The sequence below is a fragment of the Pelodiscus sinensis genome, chromosome 7 (genome assembly GCF_049634645.1).
Source record: "Pelodiscus sinensis isolate JC-2024 chromosome 7, ASM4963464v1, whole genome shotgun sequence".
Classification (NCBI taxonomy): Eukaryota; Metazoa; Chordata; order Testudines; family Trionychidae; genus Pelodiscus; species Pelodiscus sinensis.
Window position 1 is genome coordinate 35757501 of NC_134717.1, and position 19708 is coordinate 35777208.

At 37.3% G+C, this 19708-nt stretch overlaps 1 protein-coding gene across 4 annotated transcripts in view; it reads right to left on the reverse strand.

Annotated features, from left to right (window-relative positions):
• The window catches only part of FIGN (fidgetin, microtubule severing factor), a 122249-nt gene that overhangs the window by 9304 nt on the left and 93237 nt on the right, over window positions 1–19708 (reverse strand). For 3 of the 4 annotated variants that reach the window (XM_006137334.3, XM_006137333.3, XM_075933509.1), the window contains one exon: window positions 1–802. This exon is cut by the window's left edge and continues 9304 nt beyond it. In XM_006137334.3, coding sequence (XP_006137396.2) covers window positions 1–794 — 794 coding nt within the window. In that variant the 5' untranslated portion in view covers window positions 795–802. Of the gene's footprint in view, window positions 803–1204; window positions 1461–19708 lie in introns of all 4 variants that reach the window. The other variant, XM_075933508.1, reaches the window with a different exon arrangement.

The window sequence follows — 19708 nt, forward strand, 5'->3', positions numbered from 1 at the left end:
GGGAGAGGAGTAGGAGCAGGAATTCCTGACGGCAGGTATGCTGAGGGAGGTGGGGCACCACCAGGGCTGTACCCAGGCCCAACAGCAGTTTGAGGAGGATAACTAGCAGATGGGTAGCTGTAACTGGAGAGGTTAGTAGTCCCATTGTAGCCTGGGACGAGGGCTGGTGGTGGCGGTGGTGGTGGCTGTAAGAGGCTAGAGCTATGCAAAGGGGATGGATGAGGTGATGGAAGTGCAGGTGCTGGCTGACCACTGTAACTAGTATGTAAATAAGATCCATTGTATCCTGTGGCATATTCCTGAGATGGGAGCCCTGAATGAAGACTAGGTACTGTATGACTTCCGCAGGTACTACTAGAATAACTAGGTTCTGTCAGGTTACTGGCCACCCCAGGGGAGCTCCCTATGCTGGCAGAGACATCTGCTGGAGGGAGGGCTGTACTTACTCCAGCTTTGCTGGCAGCAATAACGTCCGGGACACAGTTCATAGGATAAACACTCTCTGAAGGCTGCCAGGGTTCGTTTTCATTCTTCCGACCATTCACCAGTGCTGACGGAGTTTCATAGATGGGTCGGTCAGCTGGACCTTCTAAAATACCAGAATACTTTTCTGCATATTTTTTCAATAGATTAGAAGCAGTCAGAGCAGAGATGTCATCATTGGCCCAAGCGTACTGATAGGTGCGTTGCAGGTGTCCACGGTATGCTTCCACCTTGTGAGCAGGAGACCGAGTAGTCGAAGTGATATCAAAGTGCTGTTCTGGCCACTGAGCATGCTCTGGCGTCCACTGCATCTTCAAGCCTAGGGTGGGGAGAAAAATACAGTTAATAGTGATTTAGTTATTCAGTTATTTTCAGAAGCTCTCAAAATGAATTCTTACAAGTATTATCTGTTTACATTTCTTTACTGCAAAGTGATTTCTATATTTATACTATAACTATAGATTTAAAAAATTACAGCATGCATGCAATTGACAGTTTTCTAAAACAACTATCAATAGTTAGCTTTGTTTAATATAGACACACATACAGAGCCATACTTTTGCTAAGGGGGAGGGGAAATACATTTTAAATACCTAAAGTGTGGATTTTTGTTAACATGTAAGATGCCCAACTATTCCATCTTCTTTCATCACAGTTTCAGTTTTATATTTTAACCAATATAAAAATGAGAGACACAGCTGACAGATCACATCTAGGATACCTCTCTTATTTGGTACTGAACACCTAGTTAGCACAGTATAATGCACCCTGCGCAGAACAATATGACACAGACATAGCAGGTCATTCCATAATCCAACTCTCATCTAAAGTGGTCCACCACAGTTTCAAATCTGCTTCGTGGAGTGCAGCAAAGCAATCTCCCAGGCAGCGCTCCGTCGCTTTCATCACACAAAGCCTACAACTCGGTATGAATTACAACTGGCTCCTTTCTGCCTCTCAGTTCAGTTGTTGAGGCTCTGGAAAAAAAAACAAGCATCACTTGTCTGTCGGTCTCCTTGCTTGTTCTTTCTTTTTTTCCCCCCTCAGAGCCTCCGAGGTACTTTAAAAAGAAAGGAAATGCAGTCTAGCCCCTAAAAGTTCCGAAACACACAATGCTGACTATCAGCCCTTTCAATACAGTAGACTAAGTAACAAAATGTCACTGTGTGACTATCACTTTAAAGCAAAAAATCTTACAAACAACAGAATGATTTTTTAAATCCATCATACACAGTAAGAGCAATCTACAATTATTATGATAACCACTCTAACTCTTACCTGTGCATGGTAGACAATTCCTGGTTTTTGTATAGCTGTATCAAATAGGCCTCCTTAATCTCCCTCGTATTACCAAGTGATTTTTGCAAACTGTCTTATGCCCTCTGGCACAGATTCTCTGATAAGGAGGAGGCCTAGTCTAAATGAAGCATCTGTGGCACTAGCTCCCTTCTGAATTACTGCGGTCTATTTTGACAGCTTCTACCCCCTCCTGTTTTTCCCCCCAACACCTTTAGCTCTTTATTGCCTGACTCTGGCATCTGACATGGCCAGCTTAGCCTCACTGAGCTAAACCTAACAGAGCACACAGTTTGGTAACAGAATGGCATGTTTATTCCCTTCTGACTCTTTCTTCCTTGTTTGCAAAACCACTGCACCAGACACTGGAAGTTAATTAGCAGGATGATGCTGTGCTAATTGTGTTAATTTACAAGGTTTTAGTCAAAGAGAATCACGCCAGGGCTGGCACTGCTGTCATGCTTCTGACTTAATGATTAAGAAATACTGAAAACAAGGTGGGAAGGATTGCAGTAATTACACAATAAATGAACAAAGCAACAGGATTCATTTGCAAATATATTTTATTGCAGTTGCACTAATTTGCATTTGGATTATTTATTTATCTTTAGGAGTCGTACAGGTATTCATTTGCAAATCACTAAATCAGTTAAATTTAGCCTGAAAACTGCAAAGTAAAGCTTAATTGAGCCTTATATTTTATCAGTACAAATACTGCAGATCTCATTCCACATGAGCATGCCACTGATTAGGTCTGGTGGGATTTTTGTTTGTTTTTTTGCCCAGTTCAGCCCTCCCCCTCCCCCATTTTTCAAGCACTTATGACAATTTGAGGGAAAAAATGACAGTTAACTATTACCCGGTTACTCTATAGCCTATAGAAACTCTTTTGACAAATGCAGTTTTGAGGCTCAGTAATTAGCAGAAGTATTACTTTCATTTGGAATTAATTAATTTAATCTTTTTTGGCCAATTGTTTCTGACATTTCAACCATTGAATTTTTAAAAGATAGGTATATCATGTAATTGGGTAAAGTTACAGAAATCTCATTCAGTTATGAAATTTGTAGCTTTAATGAAGAACCAGCAGCACTTTCTCAGAAATCATAGTTTTGTTAAAATTCCGCTGTGAAACTTAAGAGCGGAATTATATGTAGGCAACATCCAAAATTCTCCAAGCATTGTGGGATTTACTTGAAGTCTTTTAACATGTCTGAAACACAAAACTGCCTAAAAACATGTAAAATCATTAGCACTGTAAAATATCTAGCTACATACATATGTTATCTATGTTCTGTGCTTTTGGGCTTGAAAGGTTACTACCACACAGAAAAGTTTCTGTTATATATAGATGGACAATAACTTGAGTAAACTGATGCTTCTCTAGATACACATGAATGAGTGCCAGGAGAAAGAATCTTGAAAAACAATTCAGCAGTAAGCAGCAGTGAAAGTTACAAGAAAGATAAAGGAAAATAGGCACAGACACAGCCTTGACTTTTGTAGTGCAGTTTGGGCAAACACTGGTATATTCATTAATGAATGTGCATTTTGTAATTTGGGCAAAATGCCTCTATTGCTAAGGAAAAGAAGCAGAGGCCACTTTAGAAAAATAAAATAAGCTATTCACTATGCTACAGTATAACAATATGTATTGTACAGTGCCTTGTAAGTATAGTTTCCAGAATAACTGTGCACATGTAAACATACTCTTCACACCCCCATCCCCAAAAAGTTAGACAACTATATTTAATAATATTTCTCCAAATACAGAGGTCATTACGATTAGGGTTCTTTTTTTCCCCCAAGAGAACTCCTTTTTTATTCATTTTTTCACAAAGTAGATGGAAAAGTCTATTTAAAAATCTAAATTTGGGGCATGTTAAAATATTCCTACCCAATTTTCCTTATAAGACAACTGAATTTTATGACATTTCAATTCTCCCTGATACTAAGAAAATTATCAAATCAATCAAAATTCTTTATATGGAGTAATTGCTAGATAGTCCATTGGCTTCATCTTGTCAGGTTATCTTTGGATGTGCTTTCTGCACAATAATTGAAAGTTTATTTATTGATGCATACTAAATACCACTGCATTTAATAAAGGCTGTTAAAGGCAGAATTAGGTTTTGATTAGATACGTTTAAGAAAACAAGACTATTCTCATCCCATGAAACATGAGCATATATTTCAGTGCATTACAATCATTAGTGTTATTTGGAAACATGAGCTAATTGTTAACCATGTTATATTTACTTTATATTATTACACACTGAAGAAATATATATGTGAAGCCTTTTCCTTCTTTTGATATTAATTTGAATTAGCATAAAAAAACTTTGTTGCTTAGCTCCTTTTGTGAATAGTAATCACGAGGCATAGTTATGAGTCAGAGTAGAGCTTCCATTATTTTAACATAATTTAAATTCTAAAATAACACACATTCATGGGGCATATTTGTAGTTGATTAAATATTATAAAACCAAGAAAGCAAAGTAAGGCTGTATGTTTTTAAACCTATCTTATCAATATTTATGAAATAAATGTGTGAACTGTATTAACATGGACAGAAAAATGCATAGGGCAACAGTTCTTTATATGCAGAATACTATTTAATAGAAAATTTCATTTAAAATAATTTAACATGTTACGTATAAGGGGTAGGCACTATATTAATCCTAAGCATTTTTTTCTTGACAGCATTACTTTACATTTCTTCTCCTTAATTCTAAGTATATGGATGTATTTGGACTACATTTAGAGTAATTATCATTGCTAACTTTTTTTTATACAATTCCCTTTTTACTCAATGTTCAGTCATTCTTTTTTTTCCTGTTTTTACATATTTAATCTGAAAATGCAAAAACTTATTAAATAAGACTTTCATAGTCTCATTCACTTGATTCCACAATGCAAGTATACTTCTGCTATTTTAGATTTACAGATAAAACCTATATGCAAATAATGATAGCTTTGTGATAAAATTAACTGAGTACAAGTAAGCAGAAAATTTAAAGGCTGACAGCATTTTAACACATTCAACTTCTTTCTAAGCATCTCAGATACACATGGGGTCTTATGCTTCAAGATACTGACTGTCTGTTGTGTGGTGTAGAGAGTCCTCCGTCCACATTGACTTCAATAGAAGTTAAAAGACCTCAGCATCTCACAGGGTTGAATCCAGTAAGAGGAGATAAATGCAAAGCACCAGCCTTCCTTTGAACTTTGACTGATTTATGTTACAACCTTTCTCTTGATTCAATGTGAGATTTGTATTAGAAACTTTAGCAAGGCATATTATTTTGATGGAGAATTAGTCTATGATTCAGCATATCCCAACAATTTGAATGGGTTATGAATTTTTCAGACTGATATGTTCATGCAACTATCTTCCCCTTCTACTTTAGGATAGTACGCAGAAAACTCTTGCTTATTTTTTAAGACTAACACTAATTAGTTAAAGGACTTTGACATTCTGTAAATATAATCTGTTCTTGCGGAATGGCAGGGATTGGGATGATGGCCAGGATGGGTGGGTAGGGGAACTTGTTTTCAATCTTTAAAATAACATGGTACCAAAAACATAAACTAGCTAAAATAGGGAAGAACTTCCTTGATTTCATAGGGTTCCGCAAAGACACAAAGCTCCATGTTGATCACTGGGCAAGACCAGGGCCCAACTTTGGAGACTTTGTTTGGCAAAGGGTTAATTTTTACTCGCACAATAGAAACCTGGGACACCTGGATTTTAAAGTGCTGTCAGCATTTTAAACTCCAACTTTAAGCAGGTGCCCTGACAACTACTACAACTTAATAGGTGTCACAAACATTTCAATCCATTAACAGGGAATGCGCACATAATAGTGAAAAACAACTACAAAAACTACATTTAGGAGCTTGGAAGTGGTTAAAGAATGATTCTCAAAATGTGTAGTTTCAAACTAATGTGTTCCAATTATCTAATTTAAATACTGTCAAATGATTATTCCTTTTAAATCACACTTTCACACCTCAGGACTGCAAATTACAATACATTTACAGCAAATTACTCCCCCTCTCATTTACATAAAGCAGCACTTTTAAAACCACAGGAAGGAATTTCTGGCTAAACGTTCTTTAGCAAGTATAGTTAAGATCCCATGACATCAAAAGATCTATGAAATTAAAATACCATAGACTGAAATAGACCAATAGATAGAAATAACAGTCAGTGTAGAAAACATATTACTTGTGCACTGAATTGATGTCTTATCACTTTTGTACTCATCTTCTATGCAAATTCGGAAATATCAATTTCTCTGTTTTGGTGTCTGTTTGGTGTAATGTATTCTGTTCTCAGCAAAAGACTCCCTATCTTAAATTGTAGCTGCATTGATTCGTTATTGTTACACACTGTAGGTGAATCCATTTATGCATATATCTGTCAAGTTCTTTTTTTATACGCAAGATTGACACACACAATAATAAAGGTGCATTTCTTCAAAAAATTCTACAAACCCAAATGCTCCCTTAACCCTACTCCCACAAAACACACAAGTATTCATAAGCTCCTTTAAAACAACTACAAAATAAAGAAGAAAAAATGGTACAAGACAATCACCACAGTCACTGTTCACGCATGCTCCTTTCTTTGTATTGGTACATTATCTTCTTATACTGCACGTTCCTCAGAGGAAAGGCCATAATTTTAAACAGTCTAGCATGGTGCGGGTCCTTGCATAAATAACATTGCACAATAATAATTTCTGAATGGGTTCTAGGCGAAAGCACAATTGCCACTGTAATTGTAAGTAAAAATTTCACTTTTTTTGTCCATTCCCATACTCTAGTTTACATCATTTAACATACCACCTGACAACCCTTCTATACATTCATGCTTCTGTTACCATGAAAAGAAGTATAACCACTGCAGTGTAACTCAAGAGATTCTGATAACTATGAAAGTCAATTTAGTAAGACTTGTTTTTACTTGTTTTATTATAGCAGAATATGCTATCAGTTACTTTTTCCTGGTGTATATAAAAGCAATTTATTTACACATATGCAGTTTTAGGGTCTGCTCCTGCTCCTACTAAAACAGACATTTAAGCTATCACTGACTTAAATTGGAGCTTTGTGAGATCTTTAAACAAACACACACACCAACAACTATTTTTAAACTGGATATCTGAAAGTAATCTCCTGCTTTGTTTCCCTTCCAAGACTAGTGTTCAGGATCCAGAATTTCCCTGAAATACAACCCCATGAAACCAGAGTAGTCACAATACTTACACTGCTTTATTTGCCTTTGTCATGTCATCAGTTGTTGCAGGGCAAACACAGAGTCCTGAATTTACATTTTAGCAAGCAGAGGAAGAAAAAAATGAATTTTCAGTATTGATGGGTTAGATATGCAAAGCTCAGAACCAGACCTAAACATTCCCAGAGTTCCTAGTAGTTCATATCTAGGTTTTCGGTCCATTTCTGATTTTCTAATGATGTCTTTATTTATAATATTTTGATCTATACATACACTGCTACTGATCAGAGATCTCATGTATAAAGCTTACAGTTCACTTTTAAAATTACCATTTGGTAGCCCATTTGTCATCATGTCTCGTTTACCTGTTCTCATGTTATCTTCAATCTATTGAAGCAATTCCCTTTTTTACCCCCACTTCCTTTTGTCATACAAAGATCATCAGGACATACCACAAGTGCCCACAGGGACAGCAAAGTTAATGAATATGTATGTTCTATGTCAAAAGAGAGCACCCCTCTTGTTCTGCAGTATCGACCTTCTCTTGTGTGTGTAAATAACAGGTGAGCACAAGTGCATGGGGATAAACGGGGTTAAAACTGCCATAAAGGACTATGCTTTTCTCAGACAAACTGTGTGCAGGATAAATTGAGCTTTAATGGACACTAAACCCTAACATTTATATTATGCCTTTTTCAAATTATTTGGAAACAATTTCTGTTTAAACCAACCATCAGAGGCAGGCATTGCATTCAGTGTCAAGTTTTCAGACCAAGGTTTAGATTTTGTTTTTTTATATTAGAAAAATTTGCTTCCTCACTTCTAATTAACATCAGTAGCAAACTGTGCAAACCTCAGTTTATGCCATTATGATTTTTTTTAAATCTCAGTCACTGTTCTGTATAAAACTCAAATAGCTATTTTATAGCTATGTGTATATACAGACAGGGTTAATTCCAGAGATTTGCCTACATGGACCTGTTCTCCCTAAGTATGTGACGGCAAAGATCAATTTCAGTAAGTTTGAAATGAACTGTAGTCAATTTTGACCCAATACACTAAACTAACAAGGGTCAAAAAACAAATTTATAGGGGCCAATAACCCCATGGCCCTGCAAAGAATGAACAGTGCATTCCTACCCTTTTGAAAAGGCCAATTCCAATACTTACCATTGCAATCAAGTTATATACAGTTGTTTTATTGAGATTAGACTACCTCTCTGCTAATTAGCTAAAGGAGAACAAATACCGATTAAATGTCTATTTAGAAGTATCTAATACTTGCCTGAAAAAAATGCTGCTTAAGGTGACTCCAAACTGTACAAAGCCTTTGCAAAATTTGTTTTTTTTTTATGCATTTTGTTCTTTTTGGCAGTCCAGGAATTAATTTTTAATGCAACAGTAAAAAGATGTTGTGTCTCGGACTTTGATAAAAATATTCTATAGCCAGTACTGGGTGACATAGTGCATTAATTCAGTGTCCTTCACTCCTGGGACCTGTGTATAATTTAGTCCAGCCCGAAGAAAATAACTTTGATCTGAAGGCTGTGGAAAAAGCTACATATGAAATGAGTTTCGGGAGGGGGGAAGGGGTTAGCATTGTTTCTTATATACAAGACGACGTATGAAGATAAACTGCTTTAGAATGCTCCTGACGTGGCTCTGGATTAAGAGCAGCAAGCTTTTAGTAGCAACAGTGGAGTAGGAGAGACGCTCCACCGTCCTCTTCCCTATACTGTACATATTTCTTGAGCACAGGAAACCTGGGGAGTGGCTACAACTGGTATATGGTGATTTTTCCAAGAAACACAATGACAATCAGATTTAAATAGCATATTGTCATGCCCATTTATTCTGTTGGCCTTTCCATTCAAAGAAAAATGTAAACATATTGCATAATGAGAGCTCATATATTAATAAGAGATGATGTTAGCACAGGGAACCTGGTGCTTCCTTCCAAAGGTAGGCACACCTTTTCTAGCCATCAGAACTGTGCTAACTCACTCAAATGAAAACAGGTCTGATATTGCTCACTCTCCAGGTTTAGCTATAAGTACTGCTGGTCCCTTTCTTTTCTTTCCTGCTACCCCCAAATACAGAGAAACAAGATTAAAAGCAAAAAGATAATGAAAGAAAACTACCATTTTAGAAATACTAAGTTAAATTATGTATTTCCCCCACTTTTTTAAAAATTAAATATCACAACAAGGGGAAAGAGCTCATTACTTGTATGTTTATTGTTTTGGTGACTACTGCATTATAGAGTATATTGTTAAATTAGGTTGATAATCTAGCACTTATCTATTTGAATGAATACGACATCTTAACTGAGGAATTCAGTTCTATGATAAATCAACATTTTTGCAAGCAAGCAAGCTCACAAACTAACCCCTCATGTTTTGTGCTGTTTATCCCTAGTCAAATGGAGCAAAGTTCAGCTTACAGAGGAAAAGTTGAGCCATGTGTAGAGGCATAAAGTGTAAAGAGAGCTTGTGCACACAAATATAAGTGGTGGAGGTGAATTAATGCACTTTAAAAAACACAGAAAAAATAAATTGACTATATTTGGTGATTATAAAAAAAATCAACCCTCTTCGTAACAAATGTATTTAGTCAACCTTTTCTGAAAGCAGCCTTCAAAAGACAAACCAAGAATCTAATCTGTGCAAGAATCATACCAAGAACTAGCTGCACACTGAAGACAGTTTAAACAACCATAAGCAATGTTGTTTCTGTTATAATTTTGGCCACACATTTATTGTGAAAGGAGTCAATGAATGATGAAATAGTTTTAAAATTTGCTGCAGGGAACAAAAGTCAAGCTCTGCTGATTAGCATCTCAAAGCTCACTATGAGCACACTTTGTATAGCTGAATAACAGCACTTTGTGTGTGTGATGTTTTAAAAACAAAAATTGCACTTTTTTACTGGATGTTTGCTCATGCACTCTGATGAAAGTCCTTCTTCATCAAGAAATATATAAATCAATTAACTGTAAAGATTTCAAAGGAAGAGCAGGAGTGGCAATTGCTATTCAACATCACAAAAGAGCCAAAAGGGATTTTAAATACTGGAATAACAATGAAAATGTTTCTCCTCTCACATTGGTGTAAATCAGGCGTCATCACTGAAGTCATGGTATGACATCAGCATAAAGCCATTATGTGAGGAAAAAATTATGGTCTCTTATTTCACCTTAGACTTTTTTTTTCCTTGCAAACAACAATTACATTGCAGATTACATAATAGTCAAACTTTCATTTAATTATGTTAATGTCTAGTATCTGTATCACATATTTAGTATGTGCTCATCACTGAAAACTCACATGCAATTTCATTTCATAAAATTATATATTGAGAGTTCTAACATTCACTGCACTAGTTTAGTTCATTTTGCTCTGGACGTCTCTCATAATCTCTCCAGCAATATTGTACTCTATCTTTCTTGTACAAGTCTTAGTGTTCTTCTTTTATCATAACTTCAGTCAGAGTAATTGCTTCCATATTTTACTCGAGCATTTCTTTTATCCAGTTTTATGTCAAACAGTATTATATATTAAAAAAGACATCCACATACTTAACACAAGATAAAAAACACTGAATTATATCCACTACCCACAGAAGCATTAGAATGTTAGTGGCATAACCAAACAGCAGCAATGACAGTTAATCACTTAAAGGTGTTTTATATTAACCACCCTCCTCCATTTATGTAGTATTGAGAAATGATTTAATAGGGAGTCAGCCATTACGAAGAGATTTTACACCTTCACTCAGTTAAGATGATAAAGAACATTCATTTAAAACACCTTGACATCCCTAGCACATATTTATGAAGCTTAGATTTTTAAAACATTTTTAAAATACATTGCTTTAAAAAGTTACACTTTTAATTACCATGGCAGTTTGAAAGCCACAAGAGTTGTGTGACATTAAAAGATTTACAGATAAAGCAGTTGGAAGTTATATTAAACTAATCAGAGGAATGCACAACAACATCTACAAACCAGTTACAATCACTTCAATTTTCTCTCTCATTTTTGGCTTTCCATTCTTAAATAAAGGAAGCAGAAGAAACTTAAGAATGACCCTAGTTAGGTATATTAGTTGAGATAGCTTTTGCAAATTTTAAGCAAACAGGATTGTGCTTCTAGTGGTGTCCATCCAGTTTTCTAGAGTATAAATTGGATACCTACTTGGACAATTCTCTATTCATTACTGAACTGTGGAAAGGAAACACAGAGGTGGCATTTTCCTTTTAAACCATGTAATGCCTTGTAGCCAGATTCCAAAGCATCAAGGAAAGATTTTTTTTTTTTTTTTTTTTTTGCTAGACAAGCTGTCGTAATTGAAATGAAGTCTAATCAGACTCATTACTGTTTTCAGCAATTTGCACCACCAAAGATGCTTATTAGGTAACAGTGTTTAATAAACCGCTCTTTAGAAAACTACCAGTAATGAGCTCTTAACAGCCAATCTTTAGCGTGAATGTAATGTGAAAAGTGTTCCTAGCGCTGAATAGATTTTCACATTTAGTAGTGTCATAATTAAGCTCAAGAAATCAGTAGCTGTGATGTTAGATTTACTGCAATATAATTTTTTCAAGTGTATTTGAAAATACACTTGTCTCATATTGAAGCTAAATTACATTTCATATTTCCAGAGCAAAATTTTAGAATACTTTAAAAATTATCCTACAGAGGCTCAACTGCAAATGGCAATAAGGATTATTTTTGGGGATCTACATTCACAAGTCAGGTATCCTCCACTAGGCATGCAAATTGCTCCCTCCTCTTGTCTTTGTTCCACTGTGTACTACACCATCTGTAAACTATTTCCAGTCATTAAGATACAAATAATAAATTTTGTTGTCATTAGCTGAGTGATAATGAACAAAAGTGACAGTTAAAGAAGTGATACTTGAAGGAACATTGGCCAGTTCTCACTTCACAGTAACAGCTGAAAGTGCTTTATATGAAATAGCCAGCAAATTGCTTTATGTCCCTAAAGAAAATAACAAATGCTGTTTTTTCTATATGATACCTCAAATGCCATTGCTTCATGGTAGTTATTTAGCCAACAACTATGCTCATAGTATAAGAGAAAAAAATGTAACTCAGAAAATGTAACATTGTGACAGATATTATTCATAAAACACAGTAATCAGTGAAAGGCAGAGATTTGTCATCAGTTGGAAGTTCAGTTTAGCGTGATAACCACCCTCAATATACTAGTCACACCCACAGAAAAATACACTACCAACGCTACAGAAGACATAACAGAAAATGGATTGTGCATATGAGATCTATGCTAATTAAAAATCCACAGAGTGGATCTCTGGGAATAGTCTCTGTTTTCATTCTCTCATTAGACTGATTTGTGCATGACATAATATGTGTTTCTAAATTATAAATAAGAAATGCAGCAGACCATTGGTACCTTTGGGCTCTCTTGGACAAAACATATTATGATGCAAATATTGTTTTGCTTGCTAAAAATTATACCAAAGAGATTCTTTGAAGTTGCATTCAGGATATTGTGAAGACAGCACATGAAAAAAATGAGTGATCAATAATGCAACAACCAAAAAAGTAGACTCTTATTCTCTTGATCTCAAATTTTATATCAGAGCTTTATGATAAGATGTTAATGAGAATTTCATTAGTGGATAATTTCTCTCCTTAACACCTTATTATTTAACCTAACCCCCCAAACTTCAGTAATCATAATTGAAGCCAATAAGCCTCCATATCTGTTCGCAGTTTTCTGAATCAGTTGGGCTCTGAGAACTGAGACTGCCAAATTAATACCAGTTCATCTGATTTTGTGGGATGTACTTTTTTACATTACAAAGTAGTTTGGGGGGGGGGAGTGAACTCATTCCCATGTGGGTTCTTATAGCTATCAGATCAAAATATCTTTCCGTTTCTTAATTTGTACTCCGATGCAAACAAAAACAAATGCTGCTGCATCAAAACTATTACACAAGCCCAACCACTGTATTTTTAAACCTCTTATTGTTGGAATTTTTCTTTCTCTTTCTTTCAAATAGGCAGCAGAAGCTAATAAAGGCCCTGCAGCTTCTTTGGAGTGCCTCCTCATATACTTTTGAATAATGCATTAAACTTCACATCATTTGAGTGACAACCTAATGCTCTAAGATACAGAACACATGTTTTTTACTGTTGATTTGACTAGGAAAGCACGGATGCTCTGAAATGTCAATTACTTATCAATAAATCCTTCACTGCAGTATTATATTAGATATCACAGTCTACAAGTAATTTAAAACCAAGGTTTTAGTTGGGAACTGAAATTCACACCAAATGTTTTAGGCATCTCTATATTTACTTCACCTTGTTCTAAACACAGGAAAGAAAAAAAAACTTCACCACAACTTTCTTCCTCATTCTAAGGACCCTTTCTTGGACTTTTGGGCTATGAACTTACCCTCTATTTGTAATAAAGATTTTAAAATAATAAACTTGCTTGTCTATGACATTTTATACAGACCTCTTAAGTGCTTTACCAACCTTACAACATGTTGGTGGTCTAATCATATGAGAGCTGAGCAACCACAACTCCTATCTTCCATAACAATTGAGAGGTTTGCCATCTGAGAGCACTGGGTTTGTTGAGGCCTCAGTATGGAACCTTACATACACACCTAATTGCTAGGGTTACAGTTGCAGGACCATGTCCTATCTGTAAGTATCACATCACCCACCACTGAAATATTACTGCCCCAATATGAAATGCCATATCCGTTTACTTCCACACAGCACTCCCACACAACAGTTTAGGACAGGAAGTGAGTGAGCCAGGAAGATTGTAGGTGTTGGTGGACGGACAGGCAGACATTCTAGCTGGAATTTTCCCAAAACATTAAGGCTACCTACCTACCTCTCATGAAAAGAGCCATGGAACTTTAATGAACACAAAGTGGCCAGGACCCATGCTTGAAATCCCATCTCTAAGAACATTTTGGTGGAACAGTGCATGCTTAACATAATGTTGAAGGGGTATGCCATGGAATTCCTATGAAATACATTTTGCATTCAGTATTGACTCAAGGCTAGATTGTGGTTTGGCTTTTATGTACCCATGCAGGAATAAAGGCAGGACTCACTATCCCACTTCATGACTTGCATAAATGGCAGGCTGGAGTTACAACCTCTGTTTTGGTCATGGAATAGCTAGGGTCTCTACTGAGTTCCTTACATAGAAGCAACTTGTCCAAAAGGGGATAGAAGTAGGCTGACATTGCTAGTCTGTCACTTTTTACAGAGGTACAGAAATTATTTACCACCATCACGATCACATCCTGGAAACTCCAAAGGTGCAACCAAGTCACTCCACTTTTGCACTACTTTTTACAACAGGCTGCACTTAACAGACACATTGTAGCCTTTATAGAAGAGAGTGCCACATGGCTCACCAAACACTTCCTGCAAAGCCTTAGGGATGTTGCAGACATAGGCAGTGAGTCGTATGGGCCCATAGTGCCCAGGTTCCACCCATGTCAGGCTGGGTCTCTCCCCACAGCACCACCTACCAGCCCCAGCACATCTCCCCTCAGCATCTTTGCTAGCTGCCTCACCTGAGAGAGCTGACCTGTGTGCTGCCCTTCCTTCAGCAAGCAGCTGTGCTCTTGCTTGCTGGCTGCTGCAGCCTGGCTATAGGGAGCAGTGCTGGCAGTAGGCTGACTGCTGTGTCTGCCAAAAAGACAGGGAGGAGGTACATGATATTCCCTCCAATCACCAACAGGCAACTCCAAGTAGAGTCCTTCCTGCCTGGGACTTGTGTAGTATCAGGAGTGGGGAGGGGGGAGCAGAAGGGAGAGGAAGGCAATGTGTGTGGGGGGGGGAGAGGGGGAAGGGAACACAACTCACTCTGGCCACCACCAAAAATTTTAAAATCTGACACTTCTGGTTGCAGTATGTTTGTGCATGTCTGTCTATACTGCTAGGCTTCGTCTTGACTGAGTTCTTCCATCAGAAAATATGCTAATGAGGGGCTCACTGGAACAAGTCACAATCTCATTAGCATATTTTCTGCCATTTCTTTTTGCACAAGGGCTTTTTGCATAAAAAGAAGCCACGTGGACTTATTTTTTGGCGCAAAACCCGTTTTGTGCAAGATCCTTATGCCTGTCCTAGAGAGGCATAAGAATCTTGCACAAAACAGGGGTTTTGCGCAAAAAAAAAAAAAAGTGCACACATTCTTTTTGCGCAAAAACGCTTGTGCGAAAAGTAACAGCAGAAAATATGCTAATGAGAATGTGACTTATGCCACTGAGTCCCTCATTTGCATATTTTCTGCCAGAAGAACTTGCAGTCAAGACAAAGCCCTACTGAAGATGGCATTATCTGGGTTTACTTTGTTTTGTTTTTTGAATGGAAAAACAATACAGGGCCATCTCACATAGTGATGAGTTGAAGGCTGTTTGGTGTAAGGTGATAATTCCCTCAGTAGATGTTTGATTTATTGTATTAAAGAGGGAATAACTATGGTCTCAACAATTCTAGACAACATTTCCTTCTGTTATATCACTGTAGCTGTAGGCTACCATTTACAATATTATATGTTTGCATAACAGCACAGAAGACTGGCTATGTGAGATGCTTCTGCAAGAGGTCTGGAATCCTCATTGTTGTAGTAGAAAATCTCTCTCATTAATTCCTTTTATGAACTTGTGGCCACTCCCATGGAGGTAGAAAAGCTCTTGTGTTCCAGTTTAAGTGTGGTGCATAATTTCACAGCAAAAATTGCTTCCTACAAATAGCTTCGAAATAACAAAACTGACAAATTCCAAGTTTTAGGAAACTTTATATATATATATAGTATTGTGTGTGTGTGTGTGTGTGTGTGTGTGTGTGTGTGTGTGTGTGTGTGTGTGTGTATATATATATATATATATATATATATATATATATACACACACACACATATGGTATTGTGTACATTTAAATATATACACACACACACACACACACACACACACACACACACACACACACACACAGGAAAATATATATGAGAGTGAGAGGTATGCAAGCTGGTTTGGGAGAGACTGAGGACAGAGTGTGGCAAAATGGTGGGTAAAGTAGTACTTGATTTTTATTTCTTTTTTTTAAAATTTGTGTTTGCTGCCTTTCCACTCTAGTTTTTATTTATTTTTGCAAATTTTGTGTCTTTTTAATGGCAATAATGCAACAGAGACTCAATAAAAAAATAGAGCAGATAGGCAGTTGTGTAATGCTCAGTATAAGGGCTGCAGGGGAATTCCTGCCTGACCTCTCCAGCCAATTAGCTTATGTCCTGAAGTGTGAAATGTGAAATACATCCCTTACTTTTATACTTTGGATTCTATGTTTACATTTTATAATGGATGTCGAAAATCTACAAATGTAATGCTTGGGGCTAGGGGATACACACAATACCATATATCTTCCTCATGTCTGGAAATAATGGCACAACTATGTTTGAAATGGAACTCAGAAAAAAAAGTATATGGCCAAGAAAATTCTTGAATTACATTATCCTGACATAGACTACACGGACTCTAATCCTAAATACACTTCCCTTAAGTAACTCTAAATTGGCATATCTTCCCAAAAGTCACATATTGTACTGCATCTGAGAGGAATTATTTTTGGAATATAGTTCTTCTGTTCTTAGAAGAGATGGAAAAAGAGAAAGCACTGTGCAGGTGTTTGCACTTTACACTCTATAAACCTTACCATGGAGGGAAATGGGATAGGCCATGGGATTTCCATGAACTGCAAATACTGGTTTATCAAATGCATTTCTCTCCTAGATCGGTCATATTTGCTCTTTCCTTTTGTCCTATTCATATCACCACAATATTTTAGCATAAAAGCTGCACTAAAAAAGACAGAGAAAATGTACATGGTTGAAAGAGAAAAAAAAACTATTAGAAAATAGGGTGGTTAAAGGAGTTCTTTAAAAAAAAAAAGTTTCACCACAAACACATTCCTGGTTTCTTTGTATAATTAGGGCAGGGGTGGGCAATAATTTTTAAAAGGGGGCCACTTCACAAATTTATGAAGTGACCCTGGGCTACCTTGGAAAGGGTGGAGCAGGAAACTTCTCTGCTCTCCCACCCCAGATTTTGTTTTAAAATAGCCGGTGTTTCTTTCTAGCCGCCAAGCACCCTTAGTGGGGGGTAGGAGACTTTGCACGCTCCCTCACCCCCAAGTCTTGATTGGCCTGTGGGCAGGAGAGCAGTCAGGCAACCGTGGGCTGGATCCACTGGCTTGGCGGGCCAGATTCAGCCTCTGGAGGCCCCTTGACCCACTCCGATTTAGGGCCGGACTGTGTAATCACCACTTACTTAAGAGTGTAGCACTGCAGTGAAAAGCACAGTAAGGCCCAGAAAGCATTTGGGCACAACTGGCTCCTGGGAAATCCATGATCCAAGAGGCAGGGGTGATGGAATAATTTTTATTCTGATGTGCTGAGAATCATTAAACCAAACTGTTCACATGAGAGACACCATTTCACTTCAGGGGATATGGCAGAACCCCCCTACACTCCTAGTTCCATCCAAGAAATCCCCATCTGCAGTTCACGCCACCCCACTCACTCCAAATGGCAGAATAATTCCACAAACTAACATATAAAAATGGTGGTCTCTGCTACTGTCAGAATATACTATCACACAAGTCAAAAATCTGGGATGGATACCAGGAGAAAATAAAAAGATTAAGGTGATTGTGGAGATTAAGAAGCAACTTAATTAACTGGAAGTTCTGAAATCTGGAGAAACTATTGAGAGATGGTGGAATCTCTGACCTTGTACTTTACTGGGTACTTCCAAAATCCTAACATTGGCCTTTATTTAGCCCATGGCCTTACTTTAGAATATTTCATTTACACATGAGTATTTCCCAAAAGAATCTGGTTACTTGTGTACTAAAATATATCAGTTTTATGCCATTTTTTAAAATATTTGCCCAAAACATAAAGAAATATATCTGTGATTTAATGAAAAACTCTTCAGGCTGGTGTCCCATCTTGTTCATTCTATGTCAAAAAGAGGATTAAACCAAGAGGTTTGCCACAACTGAACGAAAAGATACTTGATAACAAATGGTTAGAGGTCGCAGGCTGATATTTAAAAGGTAAGGTTGCACCAAGGTAGCTTTGATGGGCCATTTTATACTGAGAATAATCAGAGATGACATTTCTTAAAAAAGGTCTGGATTGCTAAAGAGAAGGAATGCCCTAAATGCATCAATGAAAGCTGCTGCTGAGCATGACTGCTTTCTTCATATTTTAAGTGTTTTTGAAGGAAAGACAGTCATGCTAGAAATGTTTTTTCAATAAATCTCTGGCGAGTACTGGGCATGTCCAAGATCAGTTACATAGCATACTCTTAGAATGATTAAACTGTCTCTCCCAGTACTTTAAACGATATACTGCCCAGAAAAGACTCCCATGCATCACAAACTAAGAATAATAGCTGTGGTTGTTAGGCTAGAATCAACTTGGGGTTGCTTTGGCGCGCACATTGCCCTCATTAGAAGGGGTCTCCTCAAGGCACACTCTTCCTCTTGTGGAAGGTGTTCAGTTAGATTGAACATCTCCCAAGTATGGCCTCATGTTGAAGATTTTTATATGAATTGTACAAAGACATTTCCAGCCTATAGACATTTTTTAAATTAAAAAATATACTTGTGAGATAGGTGTAGCCAAACAGATGAAGAGAAGTTCCTGTGTTAGATAGGGAACTTGAGCTTATAAATGTATATGCTCATACAGTTAGTTTATCCATGTTTGTAAGATCATACCTATAATATGTACAGCTATCAACAATGTATGCATAGGGAAATTATGGAAAATGTTAATTATTATACTCTACAAACTCCAGCTAAAACTGAGATTGAGGTTAGGCCAGATTCTGCCACCCTTATTCACACAAGCAATACTCTACACCTATGGTGTCCAACCAGTTCTGAAGCAGTAGCCACTATTGTAGCTACTGCTATAGTGAACTAGCCACACTTAACTGGCCAAATAGCCACGTTGTTCAAGCCAACTAACCACTCACACGTGGCTATTGTGTTGGACACCTCAGTCCTACACCAAGGTAGGCAATAAGCAAGCTGGCTATGGTTCGCCAGGGGTCACTGTTTATTTGAGTGATCACAGGTATAGCTGCTCACGGCTCCCATTGGCTATGGTTCCCCATTCCTGGCCAATGGGAACTAAAGGAAGTGGTGGCCTGTCCCACACTGCTTCCTGCAGCTTCCATTGGCTGGGAATGGTGAACCATGGCTGTGAGAGGCTGAACTAAATGAATTAAATGCCTGGTGGCCTGCCCTGGCAAATCATGTCCAAGCCCCTGGACCACTTATTGTCCACCCATGACCTACACTAGGAGTAGTCTCATTGAAATCACTAAATACAAGTTCCACAGGAAAAAGCTTTCCCTTGGGAAATAACTGCAATCACTAAGAGCAGAGCTCATCTTCAAAACACTTTGCAGCTGGATAATAATTTTGGTTTTGGAATAGATTTTTTGGCTAAGGCAGAAAGATTTAGCATTCTCGTGACTTCATGACTTAAATTTGCTGAATTCCTCCTGTAAGTTCTTCAGCTTCCTTCTTACAAAATCTTTGATAATTAGCAAGCTTTCCCAGACACATTTATCAAATGCAT